General features: G+C 40.8%; 1 protein-coding gene across 1 annotated transcript in view; it reads left to right on the plus strand.

The window, feature by feature from the left end:
- Positions 1-24,489, plus strand: part of LOC122798379 (DENN domain-containing protein 3-like) — a 1,373,701-nt gene that overhangs the window by 473,164 nt on the left and 876,048 nt on the right. Inside the window, exon 11 of the mRNA XM_044067263.1 lies at positions 732-828. Coding sequence (XP_043923198.1) covers positions 732-828 — 97 coding nt within the window. The remainder of the gene's footprint in view (positions 1-731; positions 829-24,489) is intronic.

The following is a 24,489-nucleotide window of genomic DNA, read 5'->3' on the forward strand; positions in this document are numbered from 1 at the left end:
TTCTTCTTCTGGCTTTTTCCCAGTTAAGGATTGCCACAGCAGATCACCTGTCCGCTCATGATTGGCAGTGGAGTTTTGCGGTGTTGAGTTGCCAGCCCGGCACCCAACCATCCACAGAAGGCACACACTCATGCCTAGGGCCAATTTAGAGTATCCAATCCACCTACAGTATGTCTGTGGGATGTGGGAGGAAACCGGAGTATCCAGAGAAAATCCACACGACCACAGGGAGGAGGACATGCAGACTCCGCACTGGAGGCACCCCAGCCGAGAATTGAACTGGAGAACCTCTTGCTGTGAGGCCGCAACACTAACTGCTGTACCACCACAGCCGCCAGTAAACAAATGTCAAATAAATAAATAAATGAAATAAATAAATGAACGAACTGTTAATCTACTGTGTTCCAATATGTCTAGAATAGCCCTGGACATGTTTGGTTTAAGATTTATGGCCCTGAATTTCTATCTTTTATTTCATTTATAACTGTAGTCCTATCACCGTCTACAGTAAGAATATGATTTGTAAATTTATTTAAAAGTAAAGTGAGTGATCTTAAGAAGTCAGACTGGTTTTAACAAAAATATATTTTGAAGATGAGGACTAGATTGTCCAAATGAAGGTGTCTAAAAGTAATATAGTAACATTTCCCATAAATGTCTACTGATAGGTAGTGCTGAGTTTTCTTGCTAGGAATCATTGCAGTAAATGCATTTACCTTTTGTTGTAACAGAGACGTTCTTGATCATCTTAATTATGAATACCGTGTGTTCAACAGTGAAGAATTTATCAAAACCAGAAGCCAAAAAGATCAGCCATTTTACAGAAAGGTATGCATAAAGAATTACTGGGTTTTGGTTGAAGCAGCGGGTAATAGTGCATATTTTAAATGCAATTTCATATATTTATTTGATGACATCAATATTTAAATGACTGATATCAGTATAGAGTTTTCATATATATCTTAGAGTTAAACCATGTGCATTATGGTTGCATACTGTGTACAGAATGTTGATGTAGTTAGCTGTCTTTTTTAATATTTTAAATCAAAGTACTGTAATATTATGCCATTGCAAATTACGTATTATCTTGTAGAATAGATGTTTAAACATGTTATAGCTAGTGCCAGGTCGGTGAGTGGAAGATTGTACCTGGTATACTGAAGAAATACGGTTATGTTAAGACTCCTGGAAGATGAGCTTCTGTGCATAAACAAAAGCAAACAAAAGCAAACAAAGTGGCATTTTGACTCTATTTTGCATACAGTAAACAGGAAAGTCAAGTTTATTCTACTGTACATAAAGTCGCCTAGCATTTAAATCTTACTTAATAGTAAAGCTAACTCCGTAATATTAAGTGATAACCTGGCAAAATTTCACACCGCTGTAAACCCTAAGAACACTGCTGCCTATGCAGAACTGTTCACATAAACCCTATACAAGTATGTTACTAGCTGCATAGAGGTGGCTATACCCACAAGGAAGAAGCACAGAACTAACGCTAAAAATAAGACACCCTGGTGGAATTATATCATCAGTAGGTTGTATAACATTAAGAATAAAATCATGACAAAAATTAGGAGGTGTAGCACCCAGCAGGATAAAAACACGCTCATCAAACTAAACAAACAACTCAGTGGACAAATAAAGTCTACCAAAGCTAAATATGAGGTAAATTTAGCATCCCAGGCCAAGGGCAACCACAAGGCATTCTTATGTCAAAACACAAATGTGTGCAGATTTAATTGTTAATGGAGTAACCTATACTGAGCCAGAAGAAATAGCAAACCTACTGGCAGACAATAACTTTACACCTCTCAGCTCTAAACCTCCCATTAGGAAATACCATCAAATATAACTCCCTTTGCTATCATTAGTGAACAAGTCTTCAATGCTCTGTCTAAGGCCAAGAACACTGCATTGATGGGCCCAGACAATATCCCAGGATGCCTTCTAAATCCCATGAAACTTCACCTATCAGGCCCTCTAGAATTGGTATTTAACCATAGCCTCCAAAAAGGCTTCATGCGTCATGAATGGAGAATGCACAAAAGTGGACCATCTACAGACTCTGAAAATTACAGACTCATAAGATTCACTAGTCTCATATGTAAAGCTGTGGAAATACTTATCATGGAAATGATCAATAGTGACATAGGAATCCTCCAAACACTGGGCCCAACCCAGTTTGGTTTCATCAAGGGCAGGTCATACCTACTCAACCCAGTGAACTTCATTGAGAGGATCACCAAAGCAATGGATGAGGGCAGAATGGTTCACACTGCCTACCGTGACCTGGCCAAAGCATTTAACACAGTACCCAACCTGGGTATTGTTGACAAACTCAAGAGGTTAGGTATAAACCCTTATGTCACCCAGTGGATAGCAGCTGGCTCACAGGCAGGACCCAGGAAGTTAGAATTTGGAAGTCCACCTGTACAAAGAGACCAGTCATAAGTGGAGTCCCTCAGGGATCAGTCCTTGGACCACTTCTTTTTTAGCATTTACTTCTCGGACATCAGGGCCAATGTAAAAGGCCGCTGGCTGACCAAATTTGCAGAAAATTGCAAATTAGGAGCTGTCATAGAATTCCTCACCGACGTTAATGTTCTCCAGGAAAGGCTGACATGGACAAATAATTTGTGTGAGACATGCACTAAAACTAAATGCCAAGAAATGCATAATAGCATCCTTCAGGAGCTCATCCACCCCTGATAACTGTCATATTGACAACACACCACTAAGAGTCGACCCATTAGTCAGGGACCTGGGGACACACACAGACAGTAATCTAGCCTTTGACCATCACCTGTCTACAGTAGTGAGGAAACCATTCTATGTTGTACAACTTATAAACAAAGGTATGTTATCTAGGTCCAAGGAAGTCATTGTTCCACTGCATTCAGCATTCATCAGACCTGTTATTGAGTACATTGCCTTGTCAGAGATTTGGGATGCACGGCTAGGGTTAAAAAGACCTTAATGGTTGTTAGCCTAGCATACAGCTTTGAACCTATGAAATCAGTTTTGAGTGGTTTCTGTCATTTTATCTGCATTTTACTCCGTTTTCTCTGAATTAGAAGTTCTAGGTATTAATTGAAGTTGATATACAGTTTGCATTGCATTTCAAGTGGTTTCTGTGCTTTGCATAACTATTTAAGTAATTGTGTGTGGATTCTGTATTTTTGTATGCTATTGTGTTTTCACTGAATTTGAAGTTGGCAGTTATTAACTGAAGTCATTTTACAGTTTGCTTTGCATTTTAAGTGGTTTCTGTACTGTTAAGTGAATTAATCAGTGTTGCAGTTGCTGCATTTATTTGCTGTGTTTTAGTCATTTTTCTAAGTTAAAGAAGAGAGTTTTGGCCAGGTGTGTGTATTATCTAGAGCTTGTTGTGGTTGTTCTAGTGGCAAGAGGCTAGTTGTTTCTGTGAAAAATAAACACTATTGATTAATGCCTTAGCTGTCTTTATGGGATCTTTCATTTCCACTGGTTATCTTATATTGCATGAGTAGAGAACCTATGTTTTCTTATTCTAAGACTTCCCATGTACAAGCTAAAAAAATAAAAGTCTAACTGGTGTTTTGATTCTGTTTTGTTTCCAGTAAACAAGAGATTATGTTTATTCTAATACACTTAAAATCACGTAGCTATTTAAATCAGTTTTGGACGGTTTCTTTCTCTCTTTCTTTCAATTTTACTGCATCTCCTCTGAAGGTGAAGTTAACAGCTATTAATTGAAGTCATTTTATAGTTGCACTGTATTTCAAGTGGTTTCTGTGCTTAGTTATTTAAACCATTTTGTGAGTTGCTTCAGTTTTTTGTATTTTTTACTGTTTTCTCTTAATTTGAAGCTACAAGAATTCATTGAAGTAGTTTTACAGTCTGCACCGCATTTTAGGTATTTTAAGTTGTTTGCGCTGTTAAGTGAATTAATCAGTGTTACTGCATTTATTTTCTGTGTTTTTTTTTTTTTTTGTCACTCTTCATAGTTATTAGAAGTAGCGAGTTTTGGCAGGTCTGTGTCATCTAGGGCTTGTTGTGGTTATCCCAGTGACAGGAGGACATTTGCTGCAGTTCTGGGGAATGCTACCAATATGGTTAGTGGTTTAGCTGTTTTCATTGGTTCTTTCATTTTCTTGTTTATTTTATGATACTCAGATCTGCACTTAAAACAGTGGGGTTGAAATGTACAGTCCATAATTGCAGGCCTTTTCAGTTGTAACCTTTCCTTCTATAACCAGCTCACCCAAATCTGTGAATAAGCTGAATCTATTTACAAGTGCAGCAAGCTGTACGTAGATGCATAATGCACAGAGCTGAGCACTTACTACCCTGTAAGTAGATTGTAACCAGCAGCACTACGTTGCACAGCTTTGCCCACAGCTGCTATAAATGAGCTCAACAGTATGTAAGGTTCCTCAGCTGTGCTTATCACAGTCCCATATAAACCCAAGTTATATATTTACTCAAATAGACATTCTTATATAATTCAGTGGGATCTGTACAGATGCTCGACTGCATCTTTCACCGAATCTCAATTTGGTGAGCATACTTGCGTGAAAGTGTTATTCACCAAAGCAGCACTTTCCCGTAAGTATGCTTGTTGTTCCGGTCGTACTACGGTGCGGTAAGGGAAAATTCCCTTTTCCCCACTGTAGTGCGACCTTGGAGTGAGAATATTAAAATAGGGGGGTGTTGCATTCAAGTAGATTTTGTGTGTTTTATTTTTAACATACTTTAATAAAAGCGCTTTTTTAACATACTTTAACGAAAGCGCTTTTTCAATGAAAGCGCATTCGTTAAAGTGTGTTCGGTGGTAATGGTTTCGGGCTTTTGAACTTTCGTTCAAAAGTCCTAGATCCAATTCAATAGACTGTAAATCTTTATTTCATTTAACATCAGCAAGAATCTGTAAATCAAATCAAGTTTTAATTCATAGTGGACAAATGGAAGGTCAGTTCACTTGTCTCCCCTCTGTTGCCAACCTTATAGCATTAGGTATCCTGTAATAATGTAGTACATGACACAGTCTATGGTGAATAGTGGTGGTCATTCTGTTAACTAAATGCTGCTAATTCAACATAACCCTCTGCTATCCTGTTCGGGGGAATGAAGAGAAGTCTTGACACCTGAGGTGGATGAGGCTGCTACTGGCTTAAAAGAAAAAAATAACCGTCTTGGAACATAAGGTACAGTCATTTAAAAGATTACAGTGGCAACGCTTTAGTTTTTTTAACATATTTAGAATGTGGTGTTGTTCCACTTGGTCTGAGGGTGTAAAAATGCCCTCATACCGTAATACGTACCCCCAAGTTACTCAAAAAGTGGCAGAAGCTTAATTTGAGAATTGTGGCTGACTATATGAGATTAATGAATGAATATTTTTGCAACATTGAATGTAACTTACAACAGGAGATTATTCAGATTGAGAATGAACTGCTTGAAACATCTTTAACAAATGGTTCATTGTTATATAACAAAATGCTTGAGAACGTAACAATATTTGAACAAAAGCTGATTGCCACTAAGAAACACAAATTGAAGTGAGACATTGGAGATTTTAAAAATGGGCACATTTTTTCGAATGCCCTATGCCTTTTACACAGGAAGGTAGATATAATAGTAAAGAGTGACGGATGAAACAGACCATGGACTCACTAGATGAATTTTCTCCTGATGAACTTGTCGGTAGGCATAATGTTAACTTAAGTTCAACTAATAGGAATTTGCAACTTGTAGACTCAAACGATGCTACACATTTACTACCAGAAGCAAGTACTTCTGTGAGGTTCACACCCCCCACAAATACAAATGGTAAAGCCCTGCAGAAGCAGGATTTTCAGCAGGGGAAGACTTTAATTACTATCACATTACCAGAGAAAGTGGAGCAGGCAGTACGGAATACATCACAGAACTGAGAGAAGGAGAGGGACAATTCGAGGGGCAGGAAGCAGACTCGAGGTAAGCAGTCCAACAGATGAGAAGCCGAGGAACAGAGACCTGCAGTGAATTTTCTGTTGTTAATCTATCTCCCTTTCAATTAACTGAAGCTGAGTTAAAGCTTTTAAATAAAGGTATACATTTCATTCCATCAAATGTGGACAATGTTTTAACAGTGCTGACTGATCTTAGATTGTTTATAAAGAATGTGAGTCTGAAATTTATATTTAAGGATGCACCTGATACTTCTACACAGGTATGTAAAAAACCTAGTATGTTTGTACCTGTGAATTGTCCTATTTGAAATGCATTTATGGGGGCATGTGAAAGGGACATACAGAGCTATTATATGAAGTCTGAAAAAAAGAAATACAACCTTTCCTTGTCTGAGTTTCAAGCTCTTGAAAAATTACAAAACAACGATATTATTATTAAACAGGCTGACAAAGGTGGTGCAATTGTTATTTTTGATAGTGATACGTATAACATACTTATGCTTGAATTTTTGAATGACTTTGATAGTTTTGTTGAAGTCCCTCCAGCAGAAGTATTTAAATGTCTAAGCAAAGTTAATACATGCATTTTTGAGCTGCAACTTAATAATGACATCAATACTGAATTGTTTAATTATTTTAGTTCCATTCCCTGTTACACCTGTTTTGTATGGTCTCCTGAAAATTCATAAAAGTTTAACCCATCCACCCATGCGTCCTATTGTATCTGGTTTTGGCTGGGTCACCCAACCTATATCTCACTGTTTACAGGTTACTTTAAGCAACTATTTATATGACATTAAAAGTTTTATTAAAGATACGAAAGATTTTTACAACAGTTATATTGCTGTCAGAATGTTGAATTTGTATTTGTAACTCTTGACATTAAATCATTATCTACTATGATACCTCTACAATATGGGTTAGAAGCACTGCATGACTTTCTAAGTAGAACATGTGGCATGGTTGGTAGAGAAGTGGAAACAGTTTGTGAACTGACAGAAATGGTGTTGACTAATAATGTGTTTATGTTTAATGAATGCATATACGTACAGAAAAATGTGGTAACGATGGGCACCCCAGTGGCAAAGACATATGCCAATATTGTTGTTTTGTGCTGGGTTGAGCAATTTGTTTATAGTGAACTGCATCCTTTCTATGACAGAATATTATTTTTAAACAATTTGTCGATGACTTATTTTTCCTGTGGGCTGGTAATGATGCTGAACTTGAAGTATATATAGAATATTTACATAGAACCACTAACCTTTTGAAATTTACAGCTCAGTTTTCTGTGGATACCACCAATTATCTGGATGTTAGTCTAACTGTAGTGGAGGTGTTAATACTTCGATACATAGAAAAGAGATGCACTCTAATCGATATGTCCACAGAAATAGTATGCATGCTACACACTTTTAAGGGTGTAGTCAAATGTTAAGAGCTAGTCAAGTTAATATGGATGACGACAACTTTAAATTAGAAATGGACAGAATGACCACAGATTTTAAATGCTGTGGTTATAATAACTCATTAAGATGTATAGTAGATGACGTTATTATGGAAAGAACAGGCAAAGCAAGATCCCACTTTTCTAGTAATTCTAGCCATGTCAACTCTGGTCATAATTTTATTAAAAATAATAATATATGCTATGCCACAACATATAATTGTAGATCAGAGGGTGTTAAGAACATTATTAGAAATAATTGGGGTATTCTTAAAAACATGTCTGAGATAATCAGCATAGTTGGAGAGGCCCCCATGTTCTCATATCGTACCTGTCTGAATTTGAAACAAAGATTATGCTATAAGGACTTTAAAAATAATAAAAAAGTTGAACATAAGTAGAAAACAGGGTACATTTCCTTGTTATAGTTACATATTCTGTGATGATGTAAATACAAGTTGTGAACTTAGCCTAACACTAAGAAAAAAATATACTTTCAGGTGTTTTGGACTTTGTAATACTGCTGCCATTGTGTATATGGCATGCTATAAGGCGTGTCAAGCATTCTACATAGGGAAATGCACAAGAAGGTTGAAGGACAGAATTATTGAACACAAATCTGAAATAGTTAGAGAGGTAGCAACCAATGCTCTGGGTAAGCATATGAGGGAGAAAGGAAGTACACATACATTTAACTTTAGAGTGACTGACATCAGACAGAAGACAATAAGGGGGGATCTTACTAGTATTTGAATACTCATGGATCACACTTTTAGAAGCTGATTGCTTTCCAGGTTAAAATACAGCAGTAAGCATTAAATCTATATTAAAAAGAAGACAGTTAACTGTGAAATAACATCTTGTGTGGATGGGTCTTAGTTAAATGTTTAACTTATTTCATGGTTATACTGACTTTCAGTAACATTTTACCTGTATGTGTGTCCTTAAACTGAAGTGCTTAATACAGCTGTGTCATGTGGTTAGTCTGTTTGAATTTACCATTTAAATGAAGGCATTTACCATTTAAATGAAGGCATTTGATCTCTCTTTTTACATACTCATGAAGGATTGAGCCTGAAAGCTTTGTGATTTTTTTCCCTGTTTGGAATAAACGCTGCATTTTACCTCATTTCCAGGCTTTGGATTTTTTACTCCTGTTTTGCAATTTGTATCCTGCCTGGTTTACCTACGTGCTGTTCTTGTTTCTTTGGATCCTATAGTAATGTAGCAACTGTTTTATGTTCGCAGATAATGAGCTCCTACTAAACACAGTCAACTCTGTTTGTGACAGATGCAAATATTTAAGAGATATGGAGCCTCACTTACTAAAAAAAAAAAAAAAATACAAGAGTAAGAACATTGCACAAACACACAAGTCATGCACCCAGCCCTGGCACATAATATAATGTCATATGCTGACACTGCAAAGAAATCCTTACCAAAATCTCCTAGACCAGTAAAGGTCAAGTCCCAGCAAAAATCAAACTCAAGCATCGCATCACATAATATCTCACTTTTATCAAACAGTCACCTTGAAATAAAGGGACTTAATTCCAGTGTACCAGACCAACCCCACAAACAAAAATGTTTTAGTGATTGAGTCACCATTCGCTAGGCTGGACAAAGACATGATGATGGTGAGTTGTTCAGGTGTCAGGATATCAGACATCTCAAGAGCCCTTAGGACCCTTGCACCAAACATATATAACAAGAAAAACAGAGAAAAGTGAGAGTGAATGACTTGGGCCAAAAAACCCTGAAGAAGATGCAGAAAAACATGCATGAGTTGTCTATGCATGTTAGAAATGCAGGCCAAGATCCTGATACTGACTGGAATTCTTCCTTTATGAATTATGCCTAGCTACAAAGAAAAGATGATTGTCTTCAACAATTGGATAAAATGTTGGTGTCATTGTAGGGGGAATTCAGTATAAGTCAGCATGAAAGGAGATGCTCGACAGTCCTGCTTGCTTTGAAAATATGGTTTGTGCCTCATGTTCAAAGATATCTGCACACTGACTTAAACCTTTGCTGTCCCCATAGTGCTACTTTTAGGTAAATTCAATTAATGAGCATTCCAATGTAGCAAATATATCAATATCAAACCAGTAACAAGTGGCTCTGCTCACTGCCAGAAGTGTAAACAGCAAGCTGCCTGACCTTGAGACACTCCTGCCTTTGGAAGGCATCCATGTAGCCGTAATCACTGAAACATGGTTTAAATGCTAAGAAAGCACTCCCTCCACACCTGGATTTAGCACCTACCATGCCTTCAGACCATTGACTGCTTTGGTAGCATGTCTATATTTGTCAGATATATTGCCTCTAAGCAGATTCCCAGAGATCAGCAAATGGACCTCATCAAACTCCAAATCACACAGAATAAAATCAATTGTCATTTATTGCTTGTAACAAGAAACCATCCATGACCCCAGAAGTTCATGTCAGGTTACTAAGTGTCATGAAGGGACCCCCATAAATATGAACTCCATCATTCTGTGAGACTTAACCCATAAATTCACTGGATTATGTACACCTCCAGTGTAGGATATGTGTGGAGGTTTTTAGATCTAATAAAAACTCAGTGGACCAGATTGTTACTAGCCCAACTAGAGGACAAAATATTTTTGACCTGGTACTTACTAATGTAGCATCATCATGCACACCTCCACTAGTAACTCCCTCTCCGATTAAGTCACATCATAAGCTGGTAGCATTTTTCCCTCAAATTGTCTTAACCTCCTGAAACTAATATATCAAAATTCAAAGATGGTCCACAAATCTTCTCAAATTCTGTGATGATGTCTTGAAATTCACTTAAAGTGACATCATCCCAGGCATCATCTCAGCAGACAGATTTGGAAAAGAGTTTTACACTACACAGTAAACAAACCATCTAGATTCAAGTACATAATTAAAATGTAAAAGCAAACAACCCTGGTGGTTTACAAGCATAAGTAAATGTACAATAAAAGGAAAAAAAAATCTGCAGTGTACACACCAGATTTAAGGACTTACCAAGTCAAAGGAAATCTTAGGAATTTGACTAAGATTAAAATAAGACTATAAGATCTACTAAGGCAGCCAATGAACTCAGGTTGGTATCTGAAGTCAGGGACATTACAAGTCCTTCATTAGCTATGCTAGAAGACTGTACATTGTTTAGTTTTGATTTTTAGAACTCATACTAAATGGCAAAACCTACTTGGACCTGGTGGACATATCAGTATACTAATAAATACATTAAGTGCTAATTTCACTCCTGAGAAAACAATCCAAAGCCTTATGATGTCCATATCTCTCAAACCCCTCATCATCACAAAAGAACATGAAAGTGCTGTTCAAGGCCAAGAACACTTCCTTCATGAGACCAGGTAACATACCAGGCTGTTTGTTAAGTAGTACTAAACATGCCCTGGTGGAATTTCTTCATAAACTATTTAATCTGAACCTAATTACAGACTAAGACCTGGAAGTGTGGCATACAACATTGGTGATGCCTCACTGTAAGTTGGTCTTGCTATAGAGCCAATCAGTCTGATGAGTCTAATTTGTAAGGCCACAGATTATATTGTAATAGACTTGATTAACATAAACATTAAAAATCTCAGCAGGCTAGATCGGAGGCAATTTGGTTTGTGAAAGTTAGATCCTGTGTAATGAACCTGGTAACTTTCTTTGAAAAGGCAACACAAGTTGTTGACAGTGGTCACACTCTACATACAGTCTACCTTGATATGTCAGAAGTACCATTCCTGATGCTAATATAAAGAACTTTTAGCCCACTGTGTGCTAAGATGAATAGCAAGTTTGCTAACGGACAAAACCTTCTCAGTGCAGGTTGCAGCAACAGAGTCAGAGAACATGAAGGTGACCAGTGGTGTTTGTCAGGGCTTAGTGCTTGGACTTCTTTTTTTTTAAGTATTTACATCTCTGACCTACAGGCCAAAAGGCAAGACCTATGGCTAACCGGTTTGTGGGTGCTGCAAAGTGGGGGTTACTGTCAAATATCCCCTCTGTGTGATATGTCTTGTTAATGCAAATAGCAAAAATAAAAAATCAGAAGGATGTAATTGCTACAAGGGCTTATCTTTAAGGACACCATGGGGATTCAGGATTCAAGAAAAACAGGTGGTGATGTTTGCATAAACCTTGGTATTCACCACACTGTGTAAAATAACTTGTTTTCCCAACAACAGAATGATGACGTCATGGGTGTTGGAGTCTGGGGAAAGGACATTTTATATAACTTGCTATGTATACTGAAAATAAAAAAGATGTTAATGCTGTCTTATTTATGTTACCATTCACTGTGTTTCTGTAGGAAGCTAGTCATGGAACTCTGCTATCTGGTGTTTAGAGGAATCAGTGATTGGAAGTCTCTGATTTTCTTCATAGTATTGACACCAATCTAGGAAGAAAGCTATGGGGAATTGGGTGAGAATTAACAGTGAGTGAGTGAGTGAGTGAGTGAGTGACTGTGTGTGTGTGTGTGTGTGTGTGTGTGTGTGTGTGTGTGTGTGTGTGTGTGTGTGTGATAGAAATAAAATGTTTTGTGTAAAAAGCAGTTTTGATAGATAAAAGGGCAATGGAAAGCATTAGTTGACAGAGAAAGCAGTGAATGACTCTGCTCTGTAAGTGACGTGTATGCAGCCTGATTTGCGTATAGATGGATATTGGAAGGAATTCCATACCTAAGACAGCAATGTGTATTCCCTTTATGCACAGGGAGACAGGTTATACTTTGTAGAATAGTTATTTTGACAGACTTGTGTATACCTTCTTGCTATTACTTCACCCTTGGTTGGGAGTAGTGGGATTCAAACCCTGTTGGCGTCAGTCCAGTGCCACATTTGGAGGCAGTGGTTACAGCTCTGCCTTACCACCTTATTAAACAGGATGTTCATTGTGTTACCCTGCTGCAGTCATCACATTTGGGTTATCCTGCCGTCAGGCGGTCCCGCAGTCGGCCAGAGTTCCAAAGTCTTGGTTTGCTGTCACTTCTTCCCTGACGTCAGTGCGCCAGGGGTATATAAGAGGCATCCAAAGCCATTTTCTTCAGTCTTTCTTGCTGTGCGGTGCCCGAAGCAGAAGCAGTTCGCAAGTGCCGGTCGGCCGACACCTGAGATTTTCGAATCGAATTTCAGTCCGAAGTCTTCAATAAAGCTAAGTACCCCGTTGGGGAACCTTTTCTTGCCTCAGTCCGATGTCAGAAAAAGTTAACAATTGCATTTCTTGTGGGAAGCAAATACCTCATAAGGACTTCCATTCTTATTGTATTCCTTGCCTAGGCCCAGACCACGATGTCACAGGTTGTCGGTTTTGTGCTAGGTTTAATAAATGAACTATCAAATGCCGTTTTGACTTCGCACAACATTACTTTGGTAGGAAATTTAATTATATCATGCCGTCAGAGCAGCCGACGACCGGCATGCATAAAAAACGCAAGGATAAGGACAGGCAGCCTAGGAACAAGCCAGACTCCGAGGCCTCTGCTGGGCCTGTCGCCGGTTCTCCGGTTTTCAGTGAGGTGCTTACACAGCCCCTGACGACCGCAGAATTGGAACCCCAGACAGCTGCAAATTCTCAAGCGGCGTGTACTAGGCCGTCGCAGCCATCTTCATTAGGCCCTTCTGACACTGGAGCAGAAGGAGATCCCAGTGCAGTAGAAACATCTTTGGTTGCAGAAAGTGTCTTCAGACCGACTACACTCACCATTAAATCTTATGCTAAGCTTAAAACTCCATTAAAACCAAAAAAGACTGTACATCAGTCTACAGTTCAAAGCCCCATGCCTAAGAAACAGATGCTTAAGATGGCGGAAGATTTGATTACCCTAATCAGGGGTTCCCATCCCCCTCCAGATAAAAGACCAAGACAAGAGGAGGATTATGCTTCCTCTGACCAGGTTTCAATTTCTTCAGATTCTTCTGAGGAACAGGATTACACTTTTCCCCCTTATGAAGACTCTGATGCTGAAGACTCTATTCCCTCAGCATCTCTCCCTGAAGACTACTCCTTTGGGGAAACTTTACACACCATGAGGGAATATTTCCACTGGGAAGGACAGGACTACTCTGATTCAAAGAGAAGGCTCTGAGAGTTCCTTTTACTACCCCAACACAGACCACTTGTTATCCCTCCAGTTTTAGACATTGTGGATGATGTTTACTTAGAGTCTAGTCTAAATCCAGACTCTCTACTGCCTGCTCCAGCCAAACCAGACAGATACTACAGAGTACCTGACTCACATAAATTCCTTTATAAAAGCCCTGTAGCTGATCCAGAAACAATTTCCCAGGGTCCCAAAGGGGCTAAAGCGTCTATGGCTAAACATCCTGTACCCTCTGAAAGGGATTCCAGAGCCCTAGATAGATGGGGAAAGAAGATATACACCTCAGCTACTCTGGCTATGAGAGCATTAAATTGTCAGTTTCACATGCTGAAATATCAGCAATTCCTAATGTCTCAATTAAAACAAAAAATGAGCACACATTCTGAACAGTCTGAATTCAAGGCAATGCAGGATCTGTTGCATGCAGCTGAACAGGTGGGCAAACATACTTTACAATGTGGATTTGATTCATAGGAAGCTTCATGTAGAGCAGCTGTTACTGGGTCTGTCATACGTAGACATGCTTGGCTAAAAGAACAAACCCTACCTGATCATGTCAAAGCAAAATTATTGGATGCACCTTTACAGCAGGATGTCTTATCTGGTGTCAAAGCAGAAGAGGTTTTAAAGAAAATGGAGGATAAGGCAAAGTCTATGCAGACGGTCAAGGATTTTTTACAGGTACAACCCCCTCGTTTCAGCAGAAATTGGCCAACAAAAAACTGGTCCTTTCCAGCTTCTGACAGATCACAGAGGGGCAAATACAGACGCCCAAGGGGCAGAGGTCAGTTCCAAGGCCCTTACAAACCTCGCCAATGGGGTACTGCTACCAAGAATGGAGGAGAAGACAGGCCCCAAGCTAGCAGAAGACAAACACGATGACTCAACCCTCAAATTACCAAGCAAATCTCTTGGCAGCTCCCTTGGGAGGAAAATTATAACTTTTTGCAGACAACTGGCACATCATCACAAAAGACAAATGGGTCCTAAACATTGTCTCACAAGGATACAGGTTCCACTTTCATTCCTTGCCAAGGATAAAAGGGATGCCAAACCTATCACCGGATCAATGGGCAGGAGCACAAAAACAAATTACAGCTCTCATGGACATGAGAGCCATTCAACAGGTACCTACACAGGAGCAAGGACAAGGATTTCACTCAAGACTCTTCTAGTCCCCAGAAAGGACAAAGCATGGAGACCCATTCTGGATCTTTCAATTCTGAACACCTATCTGCAAGTACCAAAATTCAAGATGCTAACACTACAGCAGCTTCTTCCCATGCTGGGCAAGAAGGCTAGGCTAGTAACGTTGGATCTCAAGGAGGCATACCTGCATGTCCCTATCAGACAAAATTGCAGAAGATACCTCTGCTTCATTGCAGGTTCAACCCATTATCATTTCTCTGCACTGCCCTTTGGCTTATCTACTGCACCCAGGGTCTTCACAAAATGCCTGGCACCAGTAATTGCATACTGCAGACAAAGAGGAATTCAAATATACCCATACCTGGACAACTGCCTTATTCAAGCAGAAAGCAAGGACATTCTTTTACAGCATCTGGCATTTGCCAAGCACCTTCTAAGTTGCCTAGGGTACACAGTAAACGAAAAGAAATCAAAACTAGTGCCCTCTCAAAACATAATATTCCTGGGTGCCAGCTTGAATACAATGGCCCAGATGGCTTATCTCACGCCAGACAAGCAACAACAGCTGACTCAATACTTCAAAATAATGGCAACAAAGACCCAACTCCCTGCAAGAAAAATTCTGCAGGCCTTGGGATTCATGGCATCTTGCATACTACTAATACCATTTGCAAACTGCATATGAGGAAATTACAATGGTACCTGAAAAGCATATGGACTCACACACACAGCCACAGCTTAGAAACAATGATACCACTCATTCCCTGCCTTCAACAGGAGTTTCTATGGTGGGCACAGGCATGTCACCTCAACAAGGGCCAGCCTTTCACCTTACCCACAGCCAGGCAAACTTTAACAACAGATGCATCGGACTATGCCTGGGGAGCACACATGGCAGGACAGTGCATTCAGGGCAAATGGACTACAGATCAAAGGCATCTGCATATCAATCAAAAAGAAATGCTAGCAGTACAGAATGCCCTAACAGCCTTCAAGGACCTCTTACACTCAGGACAACTAATAATAAAGATGGACAATACCACAGTAATGTGGTACATAAACAAGCAAGGGGGCACACATTCCTACCCCCTATGCAGGCAAGCAATGACCTTGTGGAACACAGCACTGTCTCACCAAGTTCAACTACAAGCACAATTCCTGCCAGGAAAGAAAAACACATTGCCAGACGACCTAAGCAGAAACATCATGGATCCCCACGAGTGGAAACTAGATCCACAAGTATTTGCAATGATAACTCAAAAATGGGGACGCCCAGACATAGATCTGTTTGCCAACCCCCAAAACTACCAACTTCAAAAATTTTGCACAAGGACATTCCACCCACAAGCTTAGAAAGTGGATGCCCTCTCATTCAGTTGGAAAACATTAACAGCGTATGCCTTTCCCCCGCTGCCTCTTCTAGCAAAGGTACTGCTGAAAGTCAGATTAGAGAGGCCACAAATGATACTCATTGCACCAGACTGGCCACGCCAGCACTGGTATCCAATTCTAAGGAACATGGCCCACGGCCCACCATGGATTTTACCACAAATTCCTCACCTGCTCACCCAGCGAGACAGTCAGATTCTACACAGTCAGCTCAAGACTTTAAACCTGGCTGCATGGCTAATTACCTCAACAACCAGCCAACACCTCTATCCAAAGCTGTTATGGATGTCATTCTGGAGGCCAGGAGGCCTAGCACCAGGAAAACCTATTCAGACACATGGAAAAGATTTTGCGCCTGGAAAATCCCCTTGATCCAAACATTCCTCAGATTCTATAATATTTAACTGAGATGTTGCACAAAGGACTTTCCTTTTCATCTATTAAGATCCACACCTTAGCAATTTCAGCCCATTACAACACAGATCTTCCTTTATTTTCACATCCACTCCTAAGACAGTACCTCAGAGGGGCTAAGAACATAAGACCGCCCAGGAGAGCACCAACACCTACTTGGGATCTCAACTTTGTTCTGGAAAAGCTTACACTGCCACCCTTTGAACCAGCTTTTTCAGCTGACTTAAAATTTCTTTCATGGAAAACTGCCCTGCTGCTAGCAATAACTTCAGCTAGAAGAGTCTCAGAGCTACAGGCACTAATGGCAGTGGAACCTTTCCTCATTTTTCATCAAGACAGAGTTTCTCTATGAACTAATCCTTCCTTTATGCTAAAGGTGGTATCCAGTGTGGCCCTAAACCAAACCATTCATTTGCCCACCTTTTTTCCAAATCCCCAGAACAAAGGAGAAAGACTCCTGCACTCTTTGGACATTCACAGGCAATTACGTTACTACTTGGATAAAACTAAGGCTTTCAGAAAATCTGACCGGCTCTTTGTAGCCTCTGCTACAGGATCACAAGGAAAAGCTATCTCAAAACAGACCATTTCTAAATGGATAGGACATTGCATACGTTTCTGCTACACACATCATGGGAAACCAGTACCTGCTAACATTAGGTCCCACTCCACCAGGGCTACAGCTACATCAGCAGCGTTTCTCAGGGGGGTGCCAACCAAGGATATTCTGGAAGCTGCAACTTGGAGTTCAGTGCACACCTTCACCAAACACTATCACTTGCCTCTATATTCTAAGACTAGAGCTGGTTTTGCCACTGCAGTTTTGCAGGGCCTACTAGCTTCTTCTAATCCTGTTTAACTCCACCACCCATCCTTAGCTTTGGGATTCAACCCAAGTGTGATGACTGCAGCAGGGTAATACGATGAACATAGTACAGTTTTGTACTTACCATAAATGTAGATGTTCGAGTGTTCACCCTGCTGCAGTCCAGGTTACCCTCCCTCCATCCCCTCTGAACTAACTAGACTTATCTATACCTTTCTATCCTATACAACCTCTGTGGTGTATTTGCTTGTGACTGAAGGTATTGTTTTATTTTTATATGTATATTTTTATATAGCAATATGTATTGCCTACGTTTTGGGGGCACCTGACATCTGTGGCAAGAAAAACTGAAGAAAATGGCATTGGATGCCTCTTATATAGCCCTGGCGCACTGACATCAGGGAAGAAGCAACAGCAACCAATGCCGGACCAAGACTTTGGAACTCTGGCCGACTGCGGGACTGCCTGACAGCAGGATTACCCAAGTGTGATAACTGCAGCAGGGTGAACACTCGAACATCTACATTTATGATAGGTACAAAACTGTACTTTATCTTCTATTCTATTTGCCTGAGGTGTAGTCGTGCATGCTTTCTGACTCTTGTAATGTTTGTTTTTCAGTTGACTTGCATACTTAAGGAACAGCAGCAAACATGCCTGGTATAAGTCTTGTTGGAATTTCTTTTCTGTAGCTGTGCATAGTCAAGCTCTTAACTGAGAAAATCAATAGGCCAGTTTTAAATTTAGACCACCTGTTCCTAGTGTAATTATTGGGTGCCATTGTCTAGTTTTGAGGGAGAGAAGGACCGCTGTGAGGTCCTTCAATAAAGCAGCTATAATATTGCACACAGGTTTGATGTACTTGTGAGCTGCAGTGGTGCAGTGGTTAGTGTTGTCACCTCACAGCAAGAGGTTGTCCCGTTCGATTCTCAGCTGGAGCGCCTTCTGTGTGGAGTCTGCATGTCCTCCCCATGGTCGAGTGATGTTAAAGACATGCAGGTAGGTGCAAGCATGAATGGGGTTGCCTTCGTTGAAGGTTGGGTGTCGGGCTGGTGACTCGGCACCATAAAAATCCACTGCCAAGCATGAGCGGACCAGAGTTCCACTGTGGCGACCCCTAACCGGGAAAAGCCGAAAGTCCTTTACACTCCTAGAAATTGTTGCCGTCATTTGCTTGATACTCTTCACATGGACACTTTGACATAATTCTGTTCTGTTTTTTCCGTGTGTTTTTTTAGTAGCTGCTATAATTCAGGAATAACCAGTTAATAGTCTGGGTTTCTCCATTTGGAAGCTACAGCATCTTTACTTGCTGAGTGTGACTAACAGAGGTATCAGGTCCATCAAATCTCACATGCCATTGTATCATACATGTTTCTTCAGCTTGAATCAGGTGAGTTAGTCATATTCCAATCCTTTACACTGCTTTTTCTAACTAGTTACTATACCCTTTAACTTTTATTTATTTATTTGTTTATTTATTTATTTATTTTGTTTGTTTGTTTACCAGGTAATGTCCTACTGGGCATAAGGCCCATTTTCAGCGGAGGCCCAGGGAGAAAAGCTCCATACATACAAATAGACAGGTAATCCTGCTGTCAGTATTAAACAATCAAATTAAACACGTATTAATCAACAATGTACAAAGCACGTCAGTAAAGAAATTAATTATCTAACAATAATTAGCAAATAATTAACAAATAAATTAACAAATTTAACAAAAATGACACAGTTAGTGATAAAAACTGGCCACATGAGTTAATAGTGAGAAGAGTATGATAAAGTAATTGCAAGATAGAGAAATGCAGTCTATATAACAGTTAAAGACAAAGCAGTATATGTGTATACATTGCTAACTGAAACTGAGTGTAGAATCAAGATAGCCTTCAGCAATTAACAGCAGTTAATAGCCTTCAGCATTTAATAATTGTATCTGTGAGAATGACCTATTAGGGTCTTAACACAAGCTTACTAGGATAGGCATCCCTGACTAGTAAATTAATTATAAACTTTTTTTTTTCATTTTGTCAGTGTGTGACTTCAAATTAGAATTACATTGAGATTTCAGTGTTCTTATGTATGTATGTATGTATGTATATTAAGCTCATAAACCTAATTTGAGGTGCAGCCTTTAACATTCTTATACAAGCTTTTAGAGATAGCTGCCAAATAGTGAGTCTTTCTGCTATATAATTATACATAGGCTACTAGCTTTTCTTTTTCCTTTGGTAGTGTGTTCAATACCACAGCACTGTATTTAGAAAAAAAAACATTTTCCTAAAGATCATATCATATTTGTTAATTTGTGTAAGAGAGCTTTTTTTGTTATTCCTGGTTGTGTAGGTGTGGGATATACATTTTAGACCCAGAGTGGTTGCTAACAGTCTGTCCTTTAAACATTTGAAAGCTAACATTAAATCTCCTCTTGGCAATTTGTAGTACACAGTATATAACCTTATCTAAGCCAGCTAGTCAATTTTGATCACCAGTTTCTGATTGGTAGTTTTTTTTTTTTTTTTTTTTTTTTTTTTTGTGAAAAATATTTTTGCATTTTCTCTAATTTATGACTATCAGTTATAAATGCAAATTGCAGCACAGTTTTTCACTTGTAGTTTTAACAAATATTGAAACAACAATGTCTTTACCTTGGGATGTCCCTAGTCATGGTGTGAAAAATTGGTTTAATTGTACAATAGCATTTCTCAGCTATCAGTTAAGCATTAATACTGAAACTAAGCCTTTTCAACAATGAAACCTAAAATCCCTGAAGTGAACTACAGAAGTTTGCAATTGACTGTTTTGAATAGGGGTATTCTACTGCCTTGGAATGGAGGGGGTCCATGAGCCTCTGAAGGTTATGCTGATCTTCTCTTCCATTGAGAATGCCGGCCATCTTTGAACAATCTGCAAATTTTGCCCACCTAGGTGTGTTGAGAGGTAGTAAAAGTAAATATGAAGGTGTTAAATACACATGAGCCCCTGTAGATCCCCCTTGTTAACCTGGCTTGAAATGCTAGCATTATGATTTATAAGGCTGTTTCTAATTCATCTGGCAATTTAAGTCTTGTCTTTCGGCTTTTCCCAGTTAGGGGTCGCCACAGCGGAACTCCAGTCCACTAATGATTGGCAGTGGATTTTTACAGTGCCGAGGTGCCAGCTTGACCTTCAAAGGAAGCACACCCATTCACGCATGCACCTACCTGCATGTCTTTAAACGTCACTTGACTGCGGGGAGGACATGCAGACTCCACACAGAAGGCACTCCAGCCGAGAATCGAACCGGAGAACTTCTTGCTGTGAGGTGACAATGCTAACTGCTGCACCACTGTGGCCTACAATTTAAGTATTCACCTTAAAGTGTAATAAGGTATTTGGTACTGGACTGTGTCATATCTTACCCAATACCCTGGCCAGATCCAACAATATCACATCTACAAATATACTTAAATCAACATGATCTACTACACTTCTGAATAAATGTATTAATTTTGACATACAGGATCTGCTAAATGTAAATTCATGCAGGTCAGTATCACCTACCAGTTGTAGATTGTCTGAAATTGCTCCTTTTGGATTGTATTCGCATTTTCTTGCTACACTGTTTTGACTGATTGGATTGCAATTATTTAATGTTAAGTTGTCCATCTCGCCTTCGTTCTTGCTGTTTGGGTTCGTAGCCAATCCTCGGCTCTGACTCGGCCATCTTCTATAGCTCGAGAGCTGTTTACTGGCTCGAGGCTATCCCTTATCCCAGCATGCCCTGCGTCAGCTACCCAGATCTCGTTTGCCGCTTCAGCTGCGAGGTTGCTTCCTTACTGGCTAAGGCTTAGTATAGTTTTTTTCTATTAATATATTGTTGTTTATTCTTGAAAGTTTGTCAAGTATTTGTCTATTTTTTGTCTAGATAATATTCCTTTATCCCTTATTGCGTTCTTGTGTATTTTAGCTTTGTTGGCCATCGCTCCATAACTCGCATGCCTTCTGTTCCCTTGAACTCGTTTAAATTAGGGAGTTCTCCCCACCCCAGGATAGCCGTTTAAATTAGAGGCTTTCCTTCTGTTCCTTAACTGTAAAATAAAAAAAAAAAGTCTATTTGTTTCTTGTTTTTTGTAGTATAGCTTTTTATTATTGTTGTTGTTACTATAATGTCTAAAGATACCAAGGTATCTGGCTTCAAAAAGTGTGACTCATGCTGTCAGAAAATGTCTCTGGCAGATGGACACACTAGTTGTGTATATTGTTTGGGCGCTGTTCACCTGCAGGACTCCTGTTCTATATGTCACGCTTTTAGTCCAAGAGTCCTGCAGGAGCACAAAAACAAATTAATCCTTCAGGGATTATTGAAACCTCAGGATTCTCCGGCTAAAAGTACTCAGCCAGTGAAATCCCCTAAGTTTGTCAAGCCATCAGCTCCATCTTCGGAGCCGACTCCTTTACTTGACCAACCAAGTTTGTTGGTGCCAGCTGGCACTGACAAGACAACTCCTATGTCATCTCCATCTGCTATTTTGGAGCCGTCTCGAAGCCATAAGAGACTGAGGTCTCCATCCTTGGAGTCCATCCACTCGGCACCTCAGTCACCTTTGTTACAGAGTGAACTCAGCCATCATTCTTCCCACTCCTCTCGATCCTCTAGATTATCGGATCATGATGTAGAGAGAGTAGTAAGTAGGTTGCTTAAGTCACAGGCACTGGCAAAAATTCTGTCCAGCCCACCTCAACAGGTATCGGCTCCAACCGCCTCTATTTCTGTTCCACCCCCGACTACATTTAGCTCGGAGCCGGAGACCATGGATCCGCAGGTAGTTGAACCATCGGCGCCGATCATCATCTCTCCTTTGGTTCCGATGTTGGCTCTGATTATCTCGATTGTACCTTCTATCTAGGGATCTGGATGCTGAGGCTCTCTCGTCGGCTCCGAGGGGGGGAGTGGTATCGGACCCTTGGCTGACCCCGTTCTCCCCCTCGGAGCTTCAGCGCAGGTGAGCTCGGCTCCAACATCGGCCTTGGAGCCATCACCCTCGATGCAGAGAAAGACTCCTGTTTCTTCGGAGCCGGAGCTTTCTCTGCCTAGAGGTCGGAATGCCTTCGAGGTCATGTGGAGTGTGCTGTCCCCTGAAAAAGCTCTACTGCCAGCTCCATTGGCTCCTCCCCCCATGGTGTCTGTTCCAACCTCTACTCCGCCTCCTGACCCCAAGCGTAGGGAACCTATGCCTCAGGACACCCCATTGGGTGATCCCTCTTCTTCCGAAGCCTCCAATGATCACTCGGAGGGGCCTTCCCGGAAGAAGAAGTGCAAGAGGAAGCACATAGACTCCCCTGAGTCTGTCACTTCAGATACAGACATGGATGAATCAGAAGGGTCCCCAAGGTCTCCCTCTGAAGATGTTTCCTTTTTGGACATCCTTGAAATGTTTAGACAGAGGAGGGACTGGACTTCTCTAGCCCCTACATAGGACGAGTCTTTATACCTGGATGCATTCGGTTCCCAACCTTCCACCTCCTGGGTATCTCCTCCTTTTGATCCACTCATGTCTGTAGTGGCTCAAAAGGCTTGGTCAGCTCCAGATTCTGTGGAACCTACTCCGAGGAGACCAAACAAATTTATTACAGCCCCCCAGGACAAACAATTCCTCTCCAAAGGTGTGCCTGTTGATGCCATGGTGGTAGCAGCAGCCACCAAGAAAGAGTTAGCAGAAACCTCTTCATCTGTTCATCCTCTGAACAAAGAGTCTCAGATGATGGACAGATATGGAAGGCGAATGTTTGCTTCAGTGACCTTTTCAATGAGGTCCCCGGATTATCTATGCCATTTTACACATCTTCAAAGGGATCTCCTGAAAGTGCTTGGAGATACCCTTCAAGATCCTACAGCTGAGGGAGCATCAACCAAAGTAGCTTCTCAGCTTGCGACTCTTAATTCCATAGTCATCTCCTCCATGAGGCTGATTTCCTATGCAGCCGATGGAACAAGCAGAGCCGCAGGGACAGGTGTGGCTCTCAGGAGACATGCTTGGATGCGGCTGTGTCAGTTTGTGGAACCCTTTTGAGCGTCTTTCACCAATACTCCCTTTGATGGCTCCTTTCTCTTTGGGCCTCAGGTGAAAGACACGTTGACCAGGTGTGAGCAGGAAGGCAAGACTGTCTCTGCCGTGGGAGTCCATTTTTCCACTTCTTCCAGACCTTATCCCAAGGGTCAGAAGAGCGGAAAGATGTGGTTCCGAAAATCCCAGGGACCCTTGCCTGACACACATGGTGATTTTTCCTCCAGGGGCAGAGGGGGAAACAACAATAACAGATGCCACCCTTGTGGCAGAGGGGGACCGCAAAACCAGGGTGACAGAGAAACCTTCTCTGCCACACCCTTCCAGCATCCCTGAAGGGTTGCCTGACTACTCACCTCTGGAGGCAGTCAGGGGAAGACTTTCGCTGTACCCAAAAACCTTTGCAATCCATCTAGTGACATAGGGGTTTATATTTAAGCGGGTGAGCTTATCTATAATGCCCGAGTGGGGTATTGTATCGAAGGCTTTTCCGAGGTCCAGGTAGGCTGTGTGGACCACCTTCCCCTCGTCAATGGCCTTGGTGACTGTTTCAAAGAAATCAACCAGGTTTAAGAGGCAGGATCTGCCCTTAACAAAGCCGAACTGGGTAGGATCCAGTGTTTGTAGGTCCCCAATATCTTTATTTATGAGGTCCATGATGATCCTTTCCATAGCTTTGCAGACCAAGCTAGTCAGGCTTATGGGGCAATAGTTTCCAGGATCCACTGAGGCACCACCTTTGTGGAGAGGGACCACTGTTGCTGTACGCCACCCTTTGGGTACATATCCTGTAGTAAGGCTGAGATTGAACAGTAGTTTTATGTTTGGGTTTAGCTCTTCTTGGAGTTCATGTAGGACGCAGCCCGGGACACCATCTGGTCCCATTGATGCTGTGTTTTTTGCTTTGGAGAGGGCAGCTCTTACCTGAGCATCTGTGATGTCAGGGGGGCAGCACCCTGCTGGGATAGATATTTGCCCTTTTGGTGGGGGAAGTTTGCGCTGAACCTGTCAGCTAGGATGTTGGCAATGTCTGTGGGTTCAGTGTATTTTTTGTCATTTTGGACTAATTCTGAGCATATCTGGGAATTACCACCCAGGTTCCTAACATAACTAAAGAAAGCCTTGTGATTATCCTTAGTGTCCTGTGCAATTTTTCTCTCGAAGCTGGC

Source organism: Protopterus annectens, chromosome 3.part1 (assembly GCF_019279795.1).
Source record: "Protopterus annectens isolate FY-2018-M chromosome 3.part1, PAN1.0, whole genome shotgun sequence".
NCBI lineage: Eukaryota > Metazoa > Chordata > Ceratodontiformes > Protopteridae > Protopterus > Protopterus annectens.